Genomic DNA, 22,463 nt, shown 5'->3' on the forward strand with positions numbered 1-22,463 from the left:
CTCCGCTCCGCCCCGCCGCCAGGTGCGGAGCCCCGGAAGAGCCGCGGCGGCAGCGGGGAGCCCCGGCCCGAGCTGAGGCCGCCGAGATGAGCAAGATCTCCAAGTTCTTCAAGGGGGGCGGCGGCTCGGCCGCTCACAAGAGCCGGGGGGGGCCCACGCCGCAGGAGGCCCTGGCCCGGCTGCGGGAGACGGAGGAGATGCTGAGCAAGAAGCAGGAGTACCTGGAGACGCGCATCGAGAGGGAGCTGGCGGCCGCCCGGCAGCACGGCACCAAGAACAAGCGAGGTGAGGGAGCCCCGGCACAGGGCTGCGCCCTTCGGAGCCACCTCGGTGCCTTGCGAGGCTTTAAATCCTGGGTGTCGCGGGCATCAAGGCGCTGCTCAGCACGGCAAGGGGGGCACGGCGTGGGTGCTGCGCGCTGGGGGTGCAGATAAGCGAGAAACTGAGGCTCTCGTGTAAATTCGCGGTGGTCTTCGCATTATCCCCACTGGGAGAGCTGGAGGACGGGCTGCTGGCACACAGTGAATAAATGTTACATGTGCTAAAACTGAGAAACAGACAAAGGTTCAGGGTATTTGTAGTGGCTGCTGGTCCTGTGCTTCTGAGGAGAGGGTACTAAGGGATAATAACGTTCAGATCTCGCTTACACCAATGTTGTCATCTCTAGTAAGCAATTTGAGCTGCAGGTAGGCAGTGTCTTGGGTACGTACAGGCCTTTGAGAAACAGGGTAATTACTTCCTAAAGTCACCTGGAATCCTGTTTTGTCTGCTCTGAGATCTATTGTCCCATAAATGCTTCAAAACAGAAGCAAAATGTTTTGAATTCAAGGCTCACAATGTAACAAGAAACTTTCCTGTGTTCTTTCTGGTGCTGGATACTTTAGAAAAGATAATGGCATGTAATTTAGAGCTTGTGTGGAGCTGCACCTTAAAGGTGTTCCGGTTAGCCCTTTAATGTATTTGGAAATACTTTAGCACTTACTAATGGTTAGCAAAAAGCACTTAGTTAGGATTTAAAAGCATCAGTAGGGACTTAAGGCACAAACAGTCTGAGGGAGTAAGGCCAGTTCAGCAATCGAGCCTGCCCGCCTGCAGCACATGAGCTGTCGGGTTGCCACGTTTTGGGTTGTCGTGGCCCCAAACTCCTTACTTCTCTGGTGTCAACCCAAGTTTCTCTTGTCCCTTTGTGCAGGTGCTGGCACTTGTGAGCTGGCCCAGCGATCTAGATCAGGGAGGTGACGCAGCTGCAGCTCTACTGCAGGATGAAGTGACCGGATGGCTCCCGGAGCTGGCTCACCGTGCAGTTGCACGAGTGGCGGGGCTGACTCAAGAGATCATGCTCCTTCTGGTGTCTGTAGCAACTGCTACCTAGGTCCAGACACGCTACTGTAGGACTTGATGCCAAGTCTGCCCTTCAGGCTGGTGTTGCTGCAGGAAGAAGCAGTGTTTCCTGCCTCGTTCCTGCCCCATGCTACTCCCTTCCTTCTGTTGACAGAGCTCCCTGAAGGGTGTGTTCTAGAAAGCTGGGATACAGCATTAAAATGTCTTGGTTTTTCAGCTATGTTATTTTTACCCAGGGCTGGTTAAGTTTCTCTGACTCCACAACTGCAAAAGAGCTTGGACACCTGTGAAGGTGCAGAGGCTGCAATGAGGACCCATTACTGGGAGAAGGTGGATCTGCTTTAGGATTCCCCTTTAACCTGGCTGGCCTGTGCTGATTCCAGGTGTTAGCCTATCACCTTGTGCTTCAGGCATGCAGCATTCAACACGTGACTTTTTCTCCCAGGTGTTTGTGTCCTCTGCTATGCTCAGTGTGCAATTCCCCTGGTTTTATCTATATAGCTTTTTGCAGAGTTGTGCTACAAACTGGATTGCTGGGCTGATTGTGGTTAAAAATAACTCCCTTTTTTTTCCTTTCTTGTCATTTGTGCATGACCTGCAGTTAGGGACAGTAAAAAGATGGCAAGGCAATAAGTACAGTGCGGGAATTTTTTAATGAAAAAATTGGCTATAATGCCAAAACTGGATGATGAAACTACAATCATGAGAAACAAGAGAAACTCACCTTGCTGTGCTGAAATGGTTGAATTTGGCAGGCTAGTGAGTGAGCTTAATTCCCCAAGGATACCCCTCATTTGATACGACAGTTGTGCTAGTTTAATCACTGTTGATTAGTGTATTAGCAGCTTTACCATACTGTAGTTCAGAAGAAAGCTGTACTAGCCTTAAGTAGCATTATGTAAACATACATGCAAATGGGAGAATAAAAGTTTTAATTTACGCTGCTTTGTTAAAACAAATATTTCAAAAGGACCTAGTGGCTAATCTTTGATTTATTCTTTCCATATTTACATCTGTGGAGAAGCTTGTGAAACCTAAAATGGGAGTGTCTGGGACAGAAGCAGGATGTATCCAGGTATAGAAAATGCACCAAATTAGTATGATCTCATTTGATTTTTAGGTGCATGTGTGTGAGTCAGTTACACTGACACAAGTGAAATCATCTTCAAGGACTAACAAGTTTTCACGAGCTCAAATGATTCTTGGATGGGTTCATGTGACATCAGAAGACTTGACTTAGACCCATAACATATTAGCTATGCAAGTACACGTGAAACATCACTTAAATATTTTTGGCTCCTCCTTTGTGGAGTGTGCATCTCTGTAGTTCCTGTGCCTAATTTGAAATTAGCTGTGCTTTGGGGGTGATACATTTCCAGTATTCCCTCTTAATATTTTACTGTAGCTAAACTAGCTCAGGGTTATCTGAAGAGTGATTTGTGTTGGAATTCCCCTTGCAGAGGTTATACCATGATAAGTATTTATCTATCTATCTATATATATATAGTCTTGCTGTATTTTTTCGGGTATCTCTTGATTGGTTTTGTCAAGTGCATACCTGCTAACTCCAGCAACAAATTGGCCTTTCATCTTCACTACTGTGAAGGTCATGCAGGAAAGCTTAAAAGACAAAGTGATCCCAAATATCAAAATTGATGAGGCTTGAGGCAAGAAATTGGGACTAGTGCTATGTAGGTGCAGGCTCTTACCTTTTCTTTGTGCTTCTCCAGAACACCATATCCACGTTTGTAAGGGCAATAGCAGGTTTCTTTATGGCCCTGGGTTAGGACAACAGCCATCACATTGCAGTTCACCATATAGAGAACTGTTTTCATCTAGGACTTCCCACCTTCATGGTGGTCATTCACTTAGCATGTGGAAGGGTACTGCCTCCACGTGCTGACTGAACAATGACCGTAGTGGCTCTTTGCTTATTTGTTTAAAGCAAGTTCATCAGCAATGCTGAATTTATGGGTAAGCACAAAGTACAAGAAAATATTACTACATGGTAGTCCTGGGAAAAGTTTATCCTCTGTTCTTCAAGAGCTGCCTTATTTTTATTTCTTACTCTCTCCCACAATAATCCCTATGCTTTTGAATCTTCCTTCCCCTGTCCCATCTCACACCCCATACACACCCACTAGGCTTTTGATTTCTAGTTTGCTGTGTGAGAACTCCATTTAAAAGGAAATAAAGGAAATGGGTTTCCTGAAGTGAACCTGTGCTTGTGAAAATAACATAAATGTGTGTGTTGTCTCAGCCTGGCATCTTTCACAGATCCTAAAAAAAAAGGAAAAAGCTAAATGAAGAGAGATTAAAAGTAAGTTAAAAGAAGTCATAGTGGTGTTTTTTTTTGTTTGTTTGTTTGTTTGTTTTTTCCCCCCCCATCCAGAGTAGGAATAAAGCTTAACCATGGAGAGCGACGCAATACTACTGAGGACAAAACCTATGGAAAAAGTTGGGATAACGTAGGTTTTCTCAAGTAGGTGCTGTAAGTATGCTGTGTAGTACATTTGGGCAGGGTTGGTGTAGCCGCGTAGCATTCCTTTACAATGAGCTAGTTGTGTCCAGAACACTACTGAAACTGAAGAGTGATGCAGTAGTCGCGTGTTGACACAGACAGGGCTGTCATCCCTGTAGCGGGGTGTGTGACAGGTAGGGACTGAAGGCAGGGAGATACGGGGAAGCCTTTAAGCACATCTTTGTTCTGTGGTACAGCCATTGTTCTCTGCTCTTCTTGATTGCATTTCAAGTATCTTGCTGCCAACTGGAGTGGTTATAATGAGTCAAAGAGCATCATTATTAATGAATTACTGCTTCAGTTTTAACTGTACATGCCTTCCCCCACAAGTTTTTAAGGATTATGAATGCTGATAGTGATCTTGCTTAAGGTGGTCTGATTTTTGTGGTCTCAGCAGCATTTCTTCTGGTTGTTGCTAGCGTGAGATCAGATTCTGTAATCCATCAGTCCTTTACAGGGACTGAAGCAGAGGTTTTGTTAACTGTATCCAAGGATGAGATCCAGTATTTTCACGGTGATGTCTTGTGAAGACATAACCAGTTTTTCCCTGGGAATTTTAAGGTCTTTTGGATAACGTTCTTATCTCTACTTCACAATATGAGATTGGCAATTCCTGTGCTGATGGGTATTGGTGGGCTGACAGTGTTGATTATCACTGTGCTTTCTCATTTTATTCTGATCTGTCATGAGACCATGATGAAGGTGTCTGACTCTTTCTGTCCCAATTTTGTTCTCTGTTTTAGAAACCTGGATACATTCAGTGTGGTCAGAATTACTATTGCCATTGCCAGATATGGCCAGGATCAGTCATTTCTCCTTTGTTACTAAAGCATAAGTTTAGTGGTGACACTGGAAATGTGTTTGTATGTTAATAACAGTAGTTCTTAATACATGTGCTTAAACTGACATAATAGTCTACAGTTGTTGCAGCTTGAAAAGAAAATTTAAAAAAACAAACTTGAAAATAAAATAAAAAAATCAGTTTAAAAACAGCGGCTCCTAATCTACAATCTCTATCCTGCTTGCTGGAGTTGGAAGTAGAGCACAAGAAAAGTGCTAAAGCAATTGCTGACCACTCCATTATGAAATGCAGAAGCTGAATCTGCTTCTTTGGAGCCCATCAGAGAGAATGTCTGAGATGACTTGTTTTCCTGGGGAAGATCTCTACCTCTTCTTGGTTAAATCGATATTACTCTTGCTTCCTCAGACTCTGCCCCTGCTTAGACTCTTCCTACCTGGGCTGTCTTCCTTTTCTGAAATCTTGGAAGTGGGCATACCTTCTTTCAGTGTCGTTCTTAGACCATCAGTGAAGTAAGTTGATGTTCTCTCCTCAGTTTCTTTTTCTTTTTAATATGTTCTCTTTCAGTTTGGTTATTATGTGATAGCTTTTCTGTAGCATTTAGATTTTGTTCTTCTGAGAATCTGCACACAGATTTTAAAATGAGTGTATGTACAGTAGAAAAGCACTTATTATGAAATTCACTTTGATTCTGTACAACAACAAAAAAACAGACTGCAAATAACAAGGAAATTCTCCTTTCTCACCAATGGGAGCTATGATTGCAATGGACCATGCAAGGAAAGGGATTCATTTAATATAAGTGAGAAAATCATATAGTGTGGTGTAGGAATATGTTATACCTCGCTTGATAAGCGAGGATTATGAATTGATTTGCTATCAAGTGCTTTGTTCTATAAGTCACTGGTAAAACTACAGAGAACTAAATAAAATGGTGTTGCAGTACAATAATTAGGAACAGCTGTTTATGATAGGGGAAGTCTCACAGTTGACCTTCTTCTGAGGTTTCTTAATTCGGGTGTGGTTTAATTAAATATTTATACAGGAACCTTCAGGATTTTGAAAACAACTGCTGTGTGTGTAACTGAGGAAGTCCATTTTCTCTTCGAGCAGTCAATAAGAGCAGCTCCACCGCAGAGTCCCATTCCTGAAAAAGACTGTCTGGAAATATTTCCCTGTGGTAGCTGCTTCCTTCAGTTGAAGCCTTTCTGCACCATCCAGTTAGAGTTCCTCTGTCCACAGGGTGTCGGGAGTCCTCTCTGGTACAGCCATTGTTATGCAAATTCAGAACGTTAAATTTACCTGGAATCTCTGGCCTAATCTGAGAATACAGGATCAAATTTTGATCGAATTGAAGCTGAGAAAGGAAGTGTCTGGTTTCATAACAGTACCAATAATAACCATAAATAAGGAGGGAAAATAAGCAGGTAGAAAGACTATTTGGGTTAAGTCAAACTGCTATACTTTGGAATTGCTACAACAGTTAGAATTCTTACATTTGCCACTTGCATGACTTTGACTGGGGTTCAGGCATATTTTCAAAGTATAAATGATCAGAGAATCACAGAATGCCTTTGGTTGGAAGGGACCTTAAAGACCACCTACTTCCACCCCTCTGCCATGGGCAGGGACACCTCCCACCACAGCAGGTTGCCCAAAGCCCCATCCAGCCTGGCCTTGAGCACCTCCAGGGATGGGGCATCCACAGCTTCTCTGGGCAGCCTGTGCCAGGGCCTCACCACCCTCTGAGTGAAGAATTTCCTCCTTATATCTAATCTAAGCCTACTCTCTTTTAGTTTAAAGCCATTCCCCCTTGTCCTATCACTCCACTCCCTGACACAGAGTCCCTCCCCAGCTTTCCTGTAGGCCCCCTTTAGGTACTGGCAGGCCACTGTAAGGTCTCCCCAGGGCCTTCTCCTCTCCAGGCTGCACAACTCCAACTCCCTCAGCCTGTCTGCATAGGAGATGTGCTCCAGCACTCTGAGCATCTTTGTGGCCCTCTGGACTCACTCTAACAGGTCCATGTCCTTCTTGTGCTGGGGGCCTCAGAGCAGAACGCAGCCAGGTGGGGCCTCATGAGAGCAGAACAGAGGGGAGGAATCACCTCCCTTGACATGCTGGCAATGCTGCTTTTGATGCAGCCCAGGATGCGGTTGGCTTTTCGGCTGGAAGCCTGCACTGCTGGCTCATGTTCAGTTTTTCATTAGCCAACACCCCCATGTCATTCTCCTCAGGGCTGCTGTCAATCCATTCATTGACCAGACTCTATTTGGTACTAGGGACTGTAAATCCGGAGAGCATGCCCCAAAAGCTGGGAAAACGTTCAATTTGAATACTGTGTTTTATCTATTGTGACTATGGTTTGCCATCACTACAGGTGCTAAAGACATTTTGTATTTCAAAGTCTCTGCAAATACCTGTCCTTGTGTGACTAATGAGCAGCAATTTTGACCATATTGACTGCTTTTCTGCAAGTGTTTGAATCAATATTTTAGTATGTTGCTACACACCGTAAATCAGTGTCCCCTCTTTGGAGGGGATCCTAGCTTCATTTGGAAACCCTATTATCTAGATTCAGTGTCGCTGCATTTGGGTAATCGTTTAAACAGAACACCAACAGTAATTGCTGCTGTTTTTCAAGCATGGGGGGCTGCATTTGCTTGCTGGCTCTGAACCTGATTAAAAAATTAAAGCAAGAGAGAGGAAAAAAGATCCAGGTATTAATTAGAATTGAAAAAAACAATGGGTTAACTCAGTCTTTTTTTTTTTTTTTTTTTTTTTTTGCCTGGCACATGTACAGTTTGGAAAGAACAGAGGTCAGGAAATACTTGTGGCAAGATTGTGTGTTCCACACACAGAGACTGAGTGAAAGCCTTTCTCCTCCTGCTTGTCATGCGTTTATGCTGGTAATGATTTACTCTGGGCAAAGTATTCTGCTTATAACTTATCAAATGCAAAACAGTAATCTCGCTGATTTACAGAGATAATTGAGGGTTGCGAGATTTTATTGTGGCCCTTTACAAAGGCTATGTATCTTCTATATATTTTCAAGTTCTAAGGATTAAAGATCATGCTCCTCAGTGAGTGTTATGGAAAATACGACTGAAAGCCAGAGGAGTCCTTCCTCTGATCTAACCCACCTGCGAGGTTAGGTCCTTTGGGCTTTCCATTATACCTGACACTCTCTCCTGCTACAACAAAACCTAGAAAGCAGCATTCATGGAGATGTGGTCATCATGACAGATCTTCTCGCTCTGTCTTCCTTAGCTTTTACTCAGATTTTGCCTCAGGTTTACCTCTTCCTTTGATTCTCTCTCACGTCCTTTCTGATTTCTCTCTGATGTTTTTCTTTTCCTTTCCCATCTTCCCTGTTTTGCCCACGTACACAGGATGGAATTCAAGATCTCCTGTAGTGGAGGAAGAAGCTGCTCTTCCTTGTGCTTCTAAAAGGAGTTAATCTAAATGAGGTTTCCTGCTCATGCACACTGCATGTTGGTGGTCTGGTGTGGTCAAAGTTTGCCTTTCTACTAGTCAGGTAGGAGGGTGAGAATTATAACTTCTCCAGGTTGTATTGTTAATGAACTACTTGTACTTGCATTTTGCTACGAAAATACACAGTGTACTGTGCTCCTCTGCATTACAGCTGCCTTACAAGCACTGAAGAGGAAAAAGAGATATGAGAAACAATTGAATCAAATTGATGGGACGCTCTCAACCATCGAGTTCCAGAGAGAGGCACTGGAAAACTCACACACAAACACAGAAGTGCTCAGGAATATGGGTTATGCTGCACAAGCTATGAAAAAAGTACATGAAAATATGTAAGTCCTTTCTTTCTACTAGCTTTCAAGATGAGCTTGGCAATAGCTTTTAAACTATTTCATTGCTATGTACCAAGTCAGCCAGTTTTGACTTTGTTTTGGTTCAGGCATTTAATGTCAGGAAAGCTATTGGTGCTGTGATGTTGTATTTGGCAGAAAAATAACTTTTCTTAACAGCAAGTCTAGAAGGAAATCCAAATACCTTAGGAGATCCAGCTGGTACTAGTTTTTATTAAATCTGCCTTGGCTTCTGCCCTCAATTTTTCCAGAGGAAAACTTAGTTGAGGAAACTGTGTGCACTTCTTCAAAGTCCATAAGCTAAGTTGCGATTCAAAGTACTAATTGGACTTGAATAAAAGAGAGGGTAATTTTTTTTGCATATTATTTTTATATGTCCTATATTGTTTCATGGCGCATTCTCCTGCCTGAATAAACAGAGTTAAATCAGAAAGGTTGCCCTGGCAGAAGTAAACAGGAATTGAAACAATACTGTAGTTAACAATAAGGGGAAGCACTTAAATGGGGTCCTGTTAAGCTCCCCCTAGTTCTGATGAATGCTTAACATCAGAAAAGATCTATCTAACAAAGATGCTGACCTCGGGAAGGAGATACAGTCTGCCTAGAGAATATGACTGTTGACTGATGGATCTGTGAGCAGCACAGAGGTGGGGAGAGACACGGGCTGCTGCATTATGGCTTTTGTTATAAAGCCAAAGTGGAAGAAATTGGAGTGGCTAAAACATACAGAAGCTTGCCAGGAAATATTAAGGTTTAGATAAGGAAAATTCTTCCCCATGAGTTCTATTGTTTAAACATCCATGGGCATGAAATAAAATAGGGTCTGATCAGCTGTTTCTGAGCCTCTTCTGTAGGATTTCATTTATGTACTTTTAAAAACTTTATTATTTTGCCAGGGACTTGAACAAGATTGATGATTTGATGCAAGATATCACTGACCAGCAAAATGTTGCTCAGGAAATTTCAGAAGCTATCTCAAGCCGAGCTGGATTTGGTGATGAGTTTGATGAGGTCAGTACTTTACTAAAGACTGTGAGTTTTGACTATAAAATAGTTATTTTGTGGTGCAGTGGCTTGTTCCAGAGACTGCAATTTCACATCCTCACCTTTTGAGAAATCATTGTTCTAGCTTACCGTATCTAGCACATTTTATATTTATTTATATATTTATAAAAAAAAGAATTAAATATATAAAATGAAAATGAGGGGTTTAGCTGTATTCCTATAGTTAGTATTTTCAATTGTAGTATTTTCAATTGTACCATGGAAGGAGGTCACTAAAGCATATAATTTGTACTTCTCCAAAGGGACACTGAAATATATAATTTGTTGTACTCAAAATAGACATAGTGCATGTTCCTTTCACTACACCATGAACTGGCTGCCATTCACAATTTTGGATATATGTGCCAAATTTAAGGGGTTTTATTTTGTGCTTGGAGATTCCAGTCCTTTCATTATTTTCCAAATTTTCCAAAAAAATAAATTAATGAGGTGGAAGTAATTGCTGTAAGAAGCAACAAGGATTCTGTCCTCAAACACTCTTCTGAAAACCTCTCAAAAAAGGTATCTAGAACCTTCTAGAAACTTGTTGCAGTAGCTTTCATCCAATAGTGCTGGACCTGATTTTGTGTATCTAAGGAGGACATAGTGTTCAAGGGCTGAGTATATGCAAAGAGGCTGTATATGAGTATGTGAGACTGTACATCCTACAGCCTGTGGGATGCAGAGCTGAGGATCAAACCCAGTAACACAGTTAACTGTTATGTTAACTGTTAAAATGTGTTAAAATGACCAAGTGCTAGGAATCATATGAATAATGCCTTAAAGAACAGTTCCCACCCTTCCCAATTAATTTATTCTTACATACCCAAAGGGACAACAAAGAAAAATACATATGCTATATTTTTTTGCTTGATTAATATTTTGCCTTATCATTCACAAGCTATCCTTTGCAGTTTTTGAAAATAGTAGTGATTCTTTGTATATTTCTTTCCATTATCTGCTTTCCTATTTTTGTACTTCAAATGAAAATCAACTTTTCAAGAAACATTTAATCAATACTGACATAAGGAATGGCATTTATCTGGCATAAACTGGTCTTCAGACAACTTAAACGTACTGCCATCCTGAACAGTGTCGCTTTCTTTTCATCCGTGCTTAACTAGACTCAGTAATGATGTTGCAGATTGACCTGAAAACTTTTAAGCGATGCTTGTTTGTCCAAGTTCTGGGCAAATAAGCCACTGTCACATGGGGTATCACTGTACCAGCACCTACTTTTTCATATGATCCTAATAGTCACAGTACTTGTTCAGTCATTGGGAACCCTGGATTGCGTAACACTTCAGTTTAAGAGTGCTAGAATTTGTGACTTAATCACTAGTTTTTGAGGTCACTTGTGTTGGAGGAGGATGCTTAGTTTTTATTTATTTTGAAGAACTTTTTGACCACACACTTGATTTCCTTGTTACATGTGTGCCATGGGTGTAAGGAGATCATTGAAACATGTAATTTATGCTGCTCAAAATAGACATCTAAACGTAGGGCTCTCTCCCTGGGATGACACTGTATATGTAATGAAGAATAATAAAAAAAAAATATATAAAAATAAAAGCTCTGCCCTACCTGAGTAGGATGCTCTCAGGGGAGAGGAGGGGGTGAATTCTTGGCTGGAGAAATGTTTTCTGATAATCAGATGTGAAATAGACACATTCCAGTGCGTGAAGTCTAGACCCTGAGAGTTTTGATCCTCTCCACATAGTATCTGCCCTCTGCTTCATTTTTTGCCTAAGTTCAAGAGGAGGAAGGGGATTATTTATTGTAGCTACTACAATGCTCCACAGCCTCGTTGTACAGCAGTTCCTGAGTTCTGGGAAACACAAGTTAGATCCATGCTTGAGGAGAACTTGAAACTTGAGTCTCCCACTTTGAGAACCAATATTCTAGACATTGCATTGCTATGTTAAAGATTATGGCCACTGTTTATTCCACTATTCCATCTCTCTCTCCCTCTCTCCCTATTTTTTACTTTTATGTTGCTTCATTTTTTTTTAATTTTAATAAAGAGCCTGTCATGGCTGATACTACCTCTTGATATTTTATGCATTCAGCAGAGGTTGCTGAGGCTTAATTTGGTGTTGGAAAGGGTTAGATGGTCATCTAAAGGTCTTCAGAAATACTCGTTTCCATTGACTACAACAGCTTGGACACTAACTTCTGAAGATGATATTCATACCACTGACTGAAGTACTTAAAGTACAGCTACCTTTGCACCTAACTAAATGCATTAGACAGACGTGGGTCCCCACCCTGCACAGCTCTTTGAGATAATAGCTGCCATTGATTGAACATCTTCAGGTGCAGACCTGATGCTGAAAATTTTTAATTTTTAGATTTTTAATTCTAGGGCTTGCATTGTGAACTAGGTCAGACTTGTGAACTGTAGCCTTTTTTGACCTTGTATATATAAAATAAAAACTTAGGCAGGCCTGTGCTGGCTACATAATCATCATTTTAATGTCTACATTGGTGATAAGCGAGGTATAAATGGGTAGGCAAAGCCCATCTTGAACCCTAGATCTCACTTTGTGCCAGCCACTCTTGCCCAGCCCCATTTGCCCAACAGTGGTTCTTTCTGAACCATTTTATCAGTGTGGCAAAGGTCTATTTCTCTACACTGTGATTGATAGATAGCTTCCTTTCTTTGGGAAACTCCAATGAAGGAGTAAGCCCTTGGCTTTTTTAAAAATGTAAAGCATTTCTATTTTTAGTATTATACAATGAGATTTGATCATCTGTCCAAGTTAGCTTCTGCAGCTAAAAGCTTAAGGGTGTTATGTGCTTCAAGAGTGAGTAACAGGACTCACGAGATCCGTGCTGCTTTGATATTAGATGTAATCCAGGATTTAGTGTGATAGAGCTGAAGCACAACATTTAATGACAGTCTGTCTTACACCCGGTGGAAGTTGGATGGTTTTTAAAATGGGAAAAGTCACACACTAAAATTAGAATCTGCTTAAAATGTACAGACTCTAGATTTGGAAAAAAAAAAAAATGATGAAGGCAGTTGGACTTTTTCCTCTGTTTGCTTTTGACATGAATACTAACTGCACTGGCATTTTTCTTCTAATTTTATTCCTTGTCCTGTGTCTAACTTTCATTGTCCTTGTTTAAACTTTCAGTTAAGTTTCACTGTTTTTCCCTGCAGTTGGTGAAAATTTTACTTGCAATATGCTGACTTCTGATATGACTGGCTTCTGACTTTGTTTTCAAGCATAAACTGTTATTTCAGTAATGCTTTGCTTTATAGCGGTTACGAGTGCTCTTGACTCAAATTGCTGTCAGGACAATGAATTTATTAACATTTTCCTTGAATTTAGGATGAGTTGATGGCAGAATTAGAAGAACTGGAGCAAGAAGAAATGAACAAGAGAATGGCAGATGTCAGACTGCCAAGTGTTCCATCCACCTCGCTGCCTTCTCGCCCCGGTAAACTGCTTACTTTCCATTTCAAGTTTGTCTTTATTATGCCATGCTGTGAGTAGGAGGAGAGGAAGAAAGAATCATAGATATGTATTTAGCTCTTTTAATTTTTAAAGCATTATAGATTCCTTATCCAAATTTTTGCATGTGACTATTAGAAAAAGCTAAGTGGAATTCCAGTTTCCTGTATGAAAATATTTAGGACCAAATTTTCTGTAGATTAGGGGAAGCCAATTCAGGGGACTTGAACTTCAGGTACTGTGATGTGGATCAGATAGGTCACTGGGGAATGGGAAGATCTATTTTGTCTTCAGGCAATTTAAATCCTCAGTCTTTTTTTAATTAAGAGGCTGACCTAGATTCAAAATGTTTGCATGACAAAGTTTCAGCTTTATAGTGTAGTGGTTTGATACTTGCCACTGGTATTTTAAGTAGAGATGAATGTGGTAGCAGGAAGTACAAATTTAAAGAAATATTGTCTGTCATTCCTTTCTTTCTATAGAACAGACATTCCTGGCATTAAGCAGTAGTCTTGATTTTTCTGTAGCTCTGCCCTGTTTGTTTGGAATTAAGCCAGAGACAGTCAACTTTTAACTCTATCTTTCACTGTGTCCCTCTTGCTCTATCAACTGAAAGACTTGCTGTATACAGATGCTCGTAAAAAGAATATAAATATTTGGTGGCAAAGATAGCATACACGCAGCACAAGCTGCCTGGTGCATTCTGCTGCAGAACAGGTTGCCCAGATCAGCTCATCCTGAAGACTCTTATGTGTGTTTTGGCAGTCAACACTTAAATCCCTGAGAAGCAGTTTAAAATATTCAGACTGGGACTGTGGCCTCATCTACTTATGTAAACTGTAGAACAGCTAGTAAAAAGTGGATTTAGGAAAACTCAGTGCAAATTGCAGCCTGGGCACTTAACGATTTGTTCATGCATTATTTTCCAGATCCAGCTGTGTCAGCTGACATTTTTATTAAACCCAGGCCATCTCCATGTGCTTCTCACTATCTCAGATTTTCTACCTCATCTCTCTATATGACTGCTTCAGACAGAATTAGTTAGCTACGTTTATACAGTTTAAGGCCTTGTAAAACTGGCTAATCTTTTCTGTAACTGTATGCTTACAGAACACAGAAATGACAAAATATGAACAGTTAATGGTCCTATAATGCTTCTAATTGGACGTGCATGTTAACCTCCTGATTTTAGAGATGGGGAAAATAATGTGGAGCAAGGCACAATGACCTTCCCCAGCTGCGCAGTAAGCCAGTGGCACTTGCAGAGTAGGGACTGGACACAGGGTCTCCCATGTCCTTCTCCCAGCTTTAGCCCTCAGAAATGGTACCCTCAGTCTCCCTGGAGATGGTGGCTCCCAGCAGCAGGGCTGCCACAGGCAGGAGCCAACTGGTTGCTGTAAAACGTACACACAAGGGTGGTGCCACCCAGTAATGCAAATCCTGACGCACTCAGCACAAAGCTGGGGAGAGCCTAAGGCCAAACCTGGGCAGTAGGGCATGCAGTTTGTAGGTTGCTGAATGAAGACTGTTTATATGAGGTTTTCATTCAAGTAATGTGAAGAAGTGGGATGTGGTTTGGATTAAAAAAAAAAAAAAAAGTGAGAAGATGTGTGTGGGACCTAGAACAGAGATGGGAATTGCTGCTGCTGTGACCACAGCAGTTACCTGAGTAGCCATAGATACTACCTGAGCAATGTAAGTTCAGGATTTTTTTCCCTTTTAAGAAATGGTAACTCTCGTTAAAACATGTTGATTCCATTTTGAGACTGGACCTGCACATGCAGAACCCTTTAGTACTGTTTGCAAAGGTAGCAAGATGCACAGCTGAAGGGACAGGTCATTAATTCCTGCTTCCAATCACGGAATTGTAGGGGTTAGAAGGGACCTGGATGTGAGAGAACTGGCAATGTTGTGGTGCGTGCTTACTCTCTGTGTACAGGTCAAATAAATTTTCTGTGGGAGTCTTTCAGTAGGAGGTAAATCAGACCTATAATTTTTAACATCAGGGTTATGTGTGAGCTAACGGTGGGACATGCTAGTCACAGCATCATCGCTATGTTACCTACATTTAGCTTGCTACTCAGTAAAGTGACTTGAGATCTTCAAACTGAGCACTATAGAAGTCCTAATGTTAACAAATGAAATGTTTGTTTCTGCTCCTATTAGTTGATGGTTATTGTTAATCTCTTTCTCTGCAGCATCAACCAGGAAGAGAGTGGAGGATGAAGATGATATGAAACATCTAGCTTCCTGGGCTTCATAAGAGCATGGTGCTTTTATGGCATGGAACACTACAGTAAAGATGTAAAGAGCTACAATGCTGTTTTTAATTTGTAATAGTTACAAATTTAGTGTGGTTGTGTTTCATACGGACTTTTTTTTAGTGGCCAATCTTGCTAAAAGTGTGACTTCCATATTTCAAAAGTAGTCTAAGAACAAACAAAAATAATAGTTGCCAAAACCTCCATTTTTTTTTTTTCCAGCCTAGGCCAGAGATTTGTTCTGCTATCAGTATCAGGTTTTATGATGTTACGTCTTGTGCTTTTGTGAGACCTGTGCCTCGCTTGTGCACACAACTGGATGCATTGTGGAAATGAAAAAGTTAAATAATTGATCAAAGCCCTATCCTTAGAGAGTCCAAAACAGCTTTATACACATGCTTTATACACCTTTGCTCCCAAGAGCTAACAGCCATTCATTCAGGCATGGAGATTTATCCAGTTTGCCTGGAGCACCTTGTGGTGTCCTATATATTAAGAGGAGACTCTTCTGTAGATCTTCTGAAGTGCAATACTTTATTATTTTTTTGTTATTGTTTTAATTTTGGCAACACTATCCCATGCACATGTATATGGTCTATTTGAATCACATTTCAAACTGTTTCCAACGTGGTTAAATAACAGCTTTGCTATGACAATGACTAAGATTTTATGCATCCCTGACAAACAAAATTGATTTCCACTAACCATGTCAAAAAGCCAGAAGAGATTTAGCCTTTCTGTCTTCCACTATGACATTCTGGGGTGAGTTTTTACTTTGTATGAAAATACCCATTCTCAAAGGAATTAATAACACAATTTTTAATTCTGCATTTTCAAAATCATTTTCATTTCTGAGCATTTGGTTTCTGAGTGGAAACTATAAATATGTTGTCTTTGAAATGCGTTTTTAGCTCTGTTTAAAAGCTGAATCTAAATTATTTGTAAAGTTTATGTATTATTGTCCAGCTAATGGCTTTTTAGCTTAAGGAGCAAATGCCACTGAGTGCTGAACTACTATATGTAGGGAGAAATCACTGTTCACGTATAAAACAAAAATTAAATATGCTGCTTTGTACAAAGAAATTTTATTAAGTAAGACTTAAGCTCTATGCTAGTAGCTTGCTATAAATCACAAGGATGTAGTAAAACACTGAAGTTTCAAGGAAAGTGGGAAACAGAGTCACATTGATCTTAATTTCTTATTTTCAAATTAATTTATATATATATGATTGAACTACTTGGGGAATGATGAGAGACTTGGTTTCTGTAGATCTACAGCATCAGAAGACTGATCTGTGGGGCTTTAGCCTGTGATTTGCTGGGTGTTCATAGCCTACAACAGGCTCTAACCCATCGTATTTTATGTTAAGCATAAGCTAACGTGTGTTTCTGGGCATGGCATTCTGGTTTGCTCAACCTGTCGAGTTGAGTTCTGTGAACGAAGCACAAAATTTACTAGCACGTTGTAAAACTTTCAGGACTTCATTCTTTGTAGTGGAATTGCTTTTTGTTTACATCTATTTGAAAGGAGAACTAAGCCTTGTCACTTTGGATAAATTGCCTGTGGGGAAAAAAACCTTTGTGATTCTACTACAGAGTTTGGAGGTACCAGGAAAATTATCCCTTGCTGTTGAGAGTCAAGTAAAAACTGGAAGTATTCCCTTTTTGTTAAAAACAAAAATTAAAGCACTTCCTTAAATTTGAAAATGTATTTTGAATTCTCAGTAGGGAACCAAACACTAACAAAATGTCATTCAGTTTTAATGCTTACTGAAATTCAGGATAAGATGCCAGCTGAAAACTTCCTTGACAGGTGTATTTAATAAAATAATAAATATTCTGAGTTACCTAGAATCAATTCCCTAGTTCTGTTGGCTGAAATCCCGTTTTCAAGGTGCAGTGTATACAATTCTGAATTTGGTACAGAAAGAATTAGCATACACTGATTTGGTAAGTCTGCAAGGCTGTGTGCTGCTGGACACGAGTTGTATTTCTAAATGTAAGTCCATGCCAACATAGTCCTGTGCTTAGGTTGGGAAAGTTGTATTATAGCATCTGTTCTTGGTCACACTAGTAGTTTTCTGATACTTAGCATATTTAAAGGGTTCTGTAGCCTAACCAAAACAGGTGTCTAGGCTTCCAGTTTAAAGTGATTTTTCAGTCTGCTCTGGAAAATGTGTGCCTGCAAGTTTTTATGCAAGAACTTTCCTTGTGAACACCCTGGAGGGAAGAAGAAATTCTAGGGAAGGCCTTCTCCTTTGCAAACAAGTGTCAGACTGCTAACCTCTGGCAGTGTTTTGGCCACATGTTGATCTTGGGGAGCTTCTGCTTATTGACTTTGGACTAGGCACTTAAGGAACAAAGTTCGTGGATGATGAGGAATAAAAAACATGGTCATTCGGGTGAGCTTCTCAAAAAGCTGGCATGTAGTGGCTGCTGATTCTGGAGGACAGTCACATACCAGTTCATGGGCTAGGACGTGTCTGGTCTAACCTTCATGGTGAAGCTACTCTCAGAAATACTGTAGTCATGTACAGAAATCAAAATACAGTATAGACCCTCAGAACTGTAGTGCTTGTATTTGTTTGGGAGACAGTAGATGACTGATTTTCTTCAAAAGCAAAGGAGTTTTAGGGATTTAATTCAGCTGAGGAGGTGGCTCTTTCCTGTGTAAATTCAGATGAAGCTGTGACAAATGCTTCATTCTTTTTTTGAACATATGTCTCTCTTCATGCCAAGATGGTATTTGTTTAGCACATAAGCAGACTAGAGTGAATAGTGTCAATGTGTTATTGTAAATGCAATTGACTATTAACTCAAACATATTTTACAAGAGGACTGTGGAAGCAGATGGTGTACTGTAGCTGACTTTATTTCTTGATTCTTATTTATTTTGAGAATGTTTTCTTCTCTTAACAGGCTTGGGCATTTTAAACCTGGATAGCTTTACAAAGGGGAAATATTAATTAAAGAATTAAAAATTAATATATACATATCCTGTAAATAAACACTTTTTGTCACACTTGTGCTATCTGTATTATTTTCCTGTTAGGGAAAACCTTATGTGCTCTTCTTACACCATCATTAGGATGCAGTAGTCTCTTTAGCGAGTGCAAAGATTGTTGGAAACACTTCTTGATGTATTGGTCTTTCAATACCAGCTTAGAATTTAATAATTCTTCAAAGGTAATCTGGCTTTACTTTAGGAAAAAAAGGGGGGGGGGAAGGAGAATAGAAATCGGATTGTATGCAACAGTGTTTGAGCTTCATTCATTTGAACACAGCATTTGTGTTACAGAAGATTCTTTTATTTATTTCAACGTGTCCAAAAATTCTACTTTTTTTTTTCTTTTGCAAAAGATCTCTTCATCATTTCAGAATTGTGTATTTCTAATTTTCTAGACCTCAGTTAAAAGGTAAAATGGTTGAGTCTTTGTAAAAAGAAAAAATAGTACAGGAAATTATGAATTTAAGTAAATATATATGTTTATGGATATGAGAATCTCCTTTAAAGTGTGTGTATTATATCCTGCAGTTCATGTACTACACACATGTACACAAATACATATAAAGTGTTGGTGCAGTACTTAAGACCATTGCTCATTATCTGGTCTGGAAAGATTTCTATTACTTGGGCAGCTGATCATGTCAGTTTCTAAAGGGTAAGGCTTCATCATGTAACACCAAGGAAATGCTCAGTACGTACACGCGCCCCATGTCTGTATAGCCATGGGGAGAGAAGGACATAGGCATGTATAGGGAATAGATTACTAAGGAGCAGGGACTAGCTTGGACATCTTAAGTAATGCGAAATATCACAAGTTAATCTCATGTAGCTGTTGTATTTTTTCACATCTGTCCCAGTTGCAGAGATTTGCAAAGGCTGCCAATGCAGCACTGTTCAGTAACATGTGTATTGCAGGCAAAACCTGCCCAGTTCCTGTGATTTAAATCAAATTGGGATCCAAGTGGTTTACTGGTTTCCTATCAACACATAAGTAACTGGCAATTGATGATACACTTGGGACCAGCGGTGGCAGTGCAACAGATAAACTCATTTTTACCAGAAGTCTCCTGGTAATCCCTTATCTGCTGTCTAATCCAGTTGATGGTGGTCATTGCTTTACCAAAATGAGGTTTGGGCAAACATCCTCTCACCACCCCCTTACCCCTGCTGTGCCATCTGACCTGATGGTGCTGTCCTGGCCCACTTTGATGCAGCTGGGCTGCACTAGTGCCCCCACAGCTGGCTTCAAAGAGCAGCCACCGGCCTCTCGTACATTTTAGTGGGTTTTAACGTGTTTAAATTGAGGAGCTGAGCTTTGTGAGCAAGTAAATATAGAAAAATTAGTGGAGAGGTAATTGTTCAGAGCTAGAGGTCTGTTCCCACACAGGTGGCATTTCTATACCTCTCACTAGTATGACATCAGCTTGCAACAAAATAAAATGTATGCTTCATATACAAAGATATATACATCATATTCTGTATATACCCAGGCATATGTGTATGTTTGGGTTGGATTCAGCACACCAACAGGCACCGCCGCTGAAGGAGCTGCAGCCGGCCGGGCCTGCCCCGGTGCCGCCCATGGCAGCGCCGAGCTGCGCCTCAGCGGCCTCCAGGCGGAGCTCTGGGCTCGGCGTTCAGCGAGACGCCACTGAAGGCTCAAAGGCTGCGAGTCTCACACAAAACGCGGCTTCAGGCTTTCTTATTGCTTGTTGTGGAAGGAAAAAGGCCTGCTAGAAAGTGCTGCTTGAAAATGATACACCGCATCCTCGCCCCCCCGCGCCCCCTAATTCGGCAGATTGGCCCCATCTTCAAAACTGGCTGCACGGTAGAGCTGGGCTAGGTTTGTGCTCTTTGACCACTAGGAACGAATTCTGCAGCTTGAAATCTAGTTCTAGGGCAAGAACTATGTGCAATTAGGGCCATTTACAGGCTTCTCCATAAAAAGCTTCTCTAGCTTCAAAGAAGTATTGCTATGCCCTGGAGCACCTTGTGCATCCCAATTCATGTACCACAGGAGTAGCTGAAGTAGGGCACTACAGTGTTCGTGCTGAAGGATCATTATAGTCCACAAAGAGAAAACCATAATAGGAGAATACCAACAGGGAGAATAAATCATACACATAGTGCTTTAATTCTTTCACTGTGTGTTACGAGTGTACTTTTTATGCTATATCTGCAAGAGTTTGAGAGAACAAGCCCTTCATCTGCAACAAAAGGCTGTTGGAGTGTCTTGGTGTTGTGGTTTAACACAGCAGGCAGCTAAGCACCACATAGCTCGCTGCCTCCCAGTGAGATGGGGGAGATAATTATGGAAACAGTAAAACTTGTGGGTTGAGATAAAGACAGTTTAATAGGACAACAAAGGAAAAGAAAATATTAATAATTATGATAAAGGAATATACAGAACAACTGATGCACAGTGCAATTGATTACCACCTGCTGACTGATGCCCAGCCATACCCCAATCAGTGTCCCCCCTGCCCCTTCACTGTTCAGCATGTCACCATATGTTATAGGACACTCCTTTGGCCCAGTTGAGGTCAAAAACAAGGCACTTGGCTAAGGTAGGAATTGTGGCCATTGCAGATTTGGTGGCAAGAGCAGGTAGCTGAGGCTCCTTAGCAATGCTCTGAAACCACCCTGTTTAATCCCTGTGCTTGACTTTCTTCAGTGGTATTATGAAGGCAAAGAGTTAGTGCTCTAAAAAAAATTATGCCCTTGGTTCAGGTAATTTCCTGAACCTGTAATACAAACAAAGAAAGGAGACCATGTATGGCTGACCTACTTAAATGGGTTGTGTTATTAATGACTTTCCTATGGCTGTAATAACACTTCAAAAGTTAATAGCTGAATGTAGGTAGCAGAGATCACCTCGTATTTCATGGGTTAAAACCTTCAGCTCCCAGTGCCTTGGAAGCCCTGCCAGAAAATAAAACAAAACAAAACAACAACAACAAAAACCAATCAATCAATCAAACAAACAAACAAAAAAACCACATGTTTGAATAAGCTTCCTGAGCTGGGAGAAACAGTCTTACTTTGTGGACTGAGAAATTCTAGAAAATGTTGATAATATGGCATTAACTTAACTGTGGATCTTATCTCTGTTGTATCAGATACTTGTGGTTGAACACAAAGGGTTTTGTTTCACAAAAACTAAGAGAAAAAAAATTGATGTGGGAAAATGATAAGTAGTCAGGACATTAATTTATGTAAACTGAGAATCTGTCTAGAGCACATATTGTGTCTGAGTAAACTGAAATCTGAGCCAACATTTGCTTCACCAGAGGCAGAACAGCGAAGTCTCTTTGTTGAGAGGAGAGATCTTGCGCTCTGACCTTTGGAATATCATGAGCCTTTTGTAACTCGTCATTTGGGAAGTAAAATATATTGGCCTTGTCATGGATTTCTAGATGCAGAACTGAAACATTCACGGAGCACACAGAGGATGCCAGTAGGTGATAAGATAAAAGATAAAAAAGATAGTAGTCATTTGCACATGCTGTCTTTCTCAAATTAACTAACACCAAGATTGAACTTATTTTTTTTTTTTTTGTTAATACTCCTTCTTAACACATCAGCTTGCCATTAATTTTGCAACATTTGCCTTATTTTTTAATTGCTCGTTTAAGTAGGGATGATTAAGCTGGATCTGACTAGCAACTGAAAAAGAAATGATTGCCACAGAAGCTTGCTTATCTGGGCCCTACTTGCACATGCAAGCAGAAACAAAATCTCCTCTATAGGCACCATCACCATTTTACTGATTGTCTGGTTTTGATTTTTCTTTCAAAAAAATTCCACACAATGACGCTGTTTTCTCACCTGCTTCTTACCATGGAAATTATGGAGTAGGGGATACCCTTACTCAACTCAAAGAATTACATACTGGTTTTATCAGGTTAACATTAGCCTACAAGCTAAGTTTTCTACGTTAACACATCAACACATGAAAAAATAAACTCAGAGCAAGACTTTCTCTAAATGTAAGGAATAACTGCCATAATAAGGTAGATTTCTTACCTGATGCCTCTGCTTATTTCTGTAACAAAAGTATAGATACTACAGAATGAGGGAGCCCTTCCAATCATGAACTATCCACTAAGATGGTTATTTAAACCACTGAGGTCTTCTAGGGAAGAGTCACAGTATATCTGAAAAGAAAGATTCTGTAGGAGGTTTGCCAC

At 40.6% G+C, this 22,463-nt stretch overlaps 1 protein-coding gene across 1 annotated transcript; it reads left to right on the forward strand.

Moving 5' to 3' along the window:
* Positions 1–86: 86 nt before the first annotated feature.
* Positions 87–15,268, forward strand: CHMP4C (charged multivesicular body protein 4C; the record flags this gene model as incomplete). The annotated part of the gene is made up of 5 exons (XM_084281791.1): positions 87–285; positions 8,305–8,482; positions 9,397–9,511; positions 12,883–12,991; positions 15,204–15,268. The coding sequence occupies 5 exons, from the start codon at positions 87–89 to the stop codon at positions 15,266–15,268; spliced, it is 666 nt and encodes a 221-aa protein (XP_084137917.1).
* Between the last annotated feature and the right edge of the window lie 7,195 nt (positions 15,269–22,463).

The sequence above is a fragment of the Netta rufina genome, assembly GCF_964035555.1.
Source record: "Netta rufina genome assembly, chromosome: 2".
In the NCBI taxonomy this organism is placed as follows: Eukaryota; Metazoa; Chordata; class Aves; order Anseriformes; family Anatidae; genus Netta; species Netta rufina.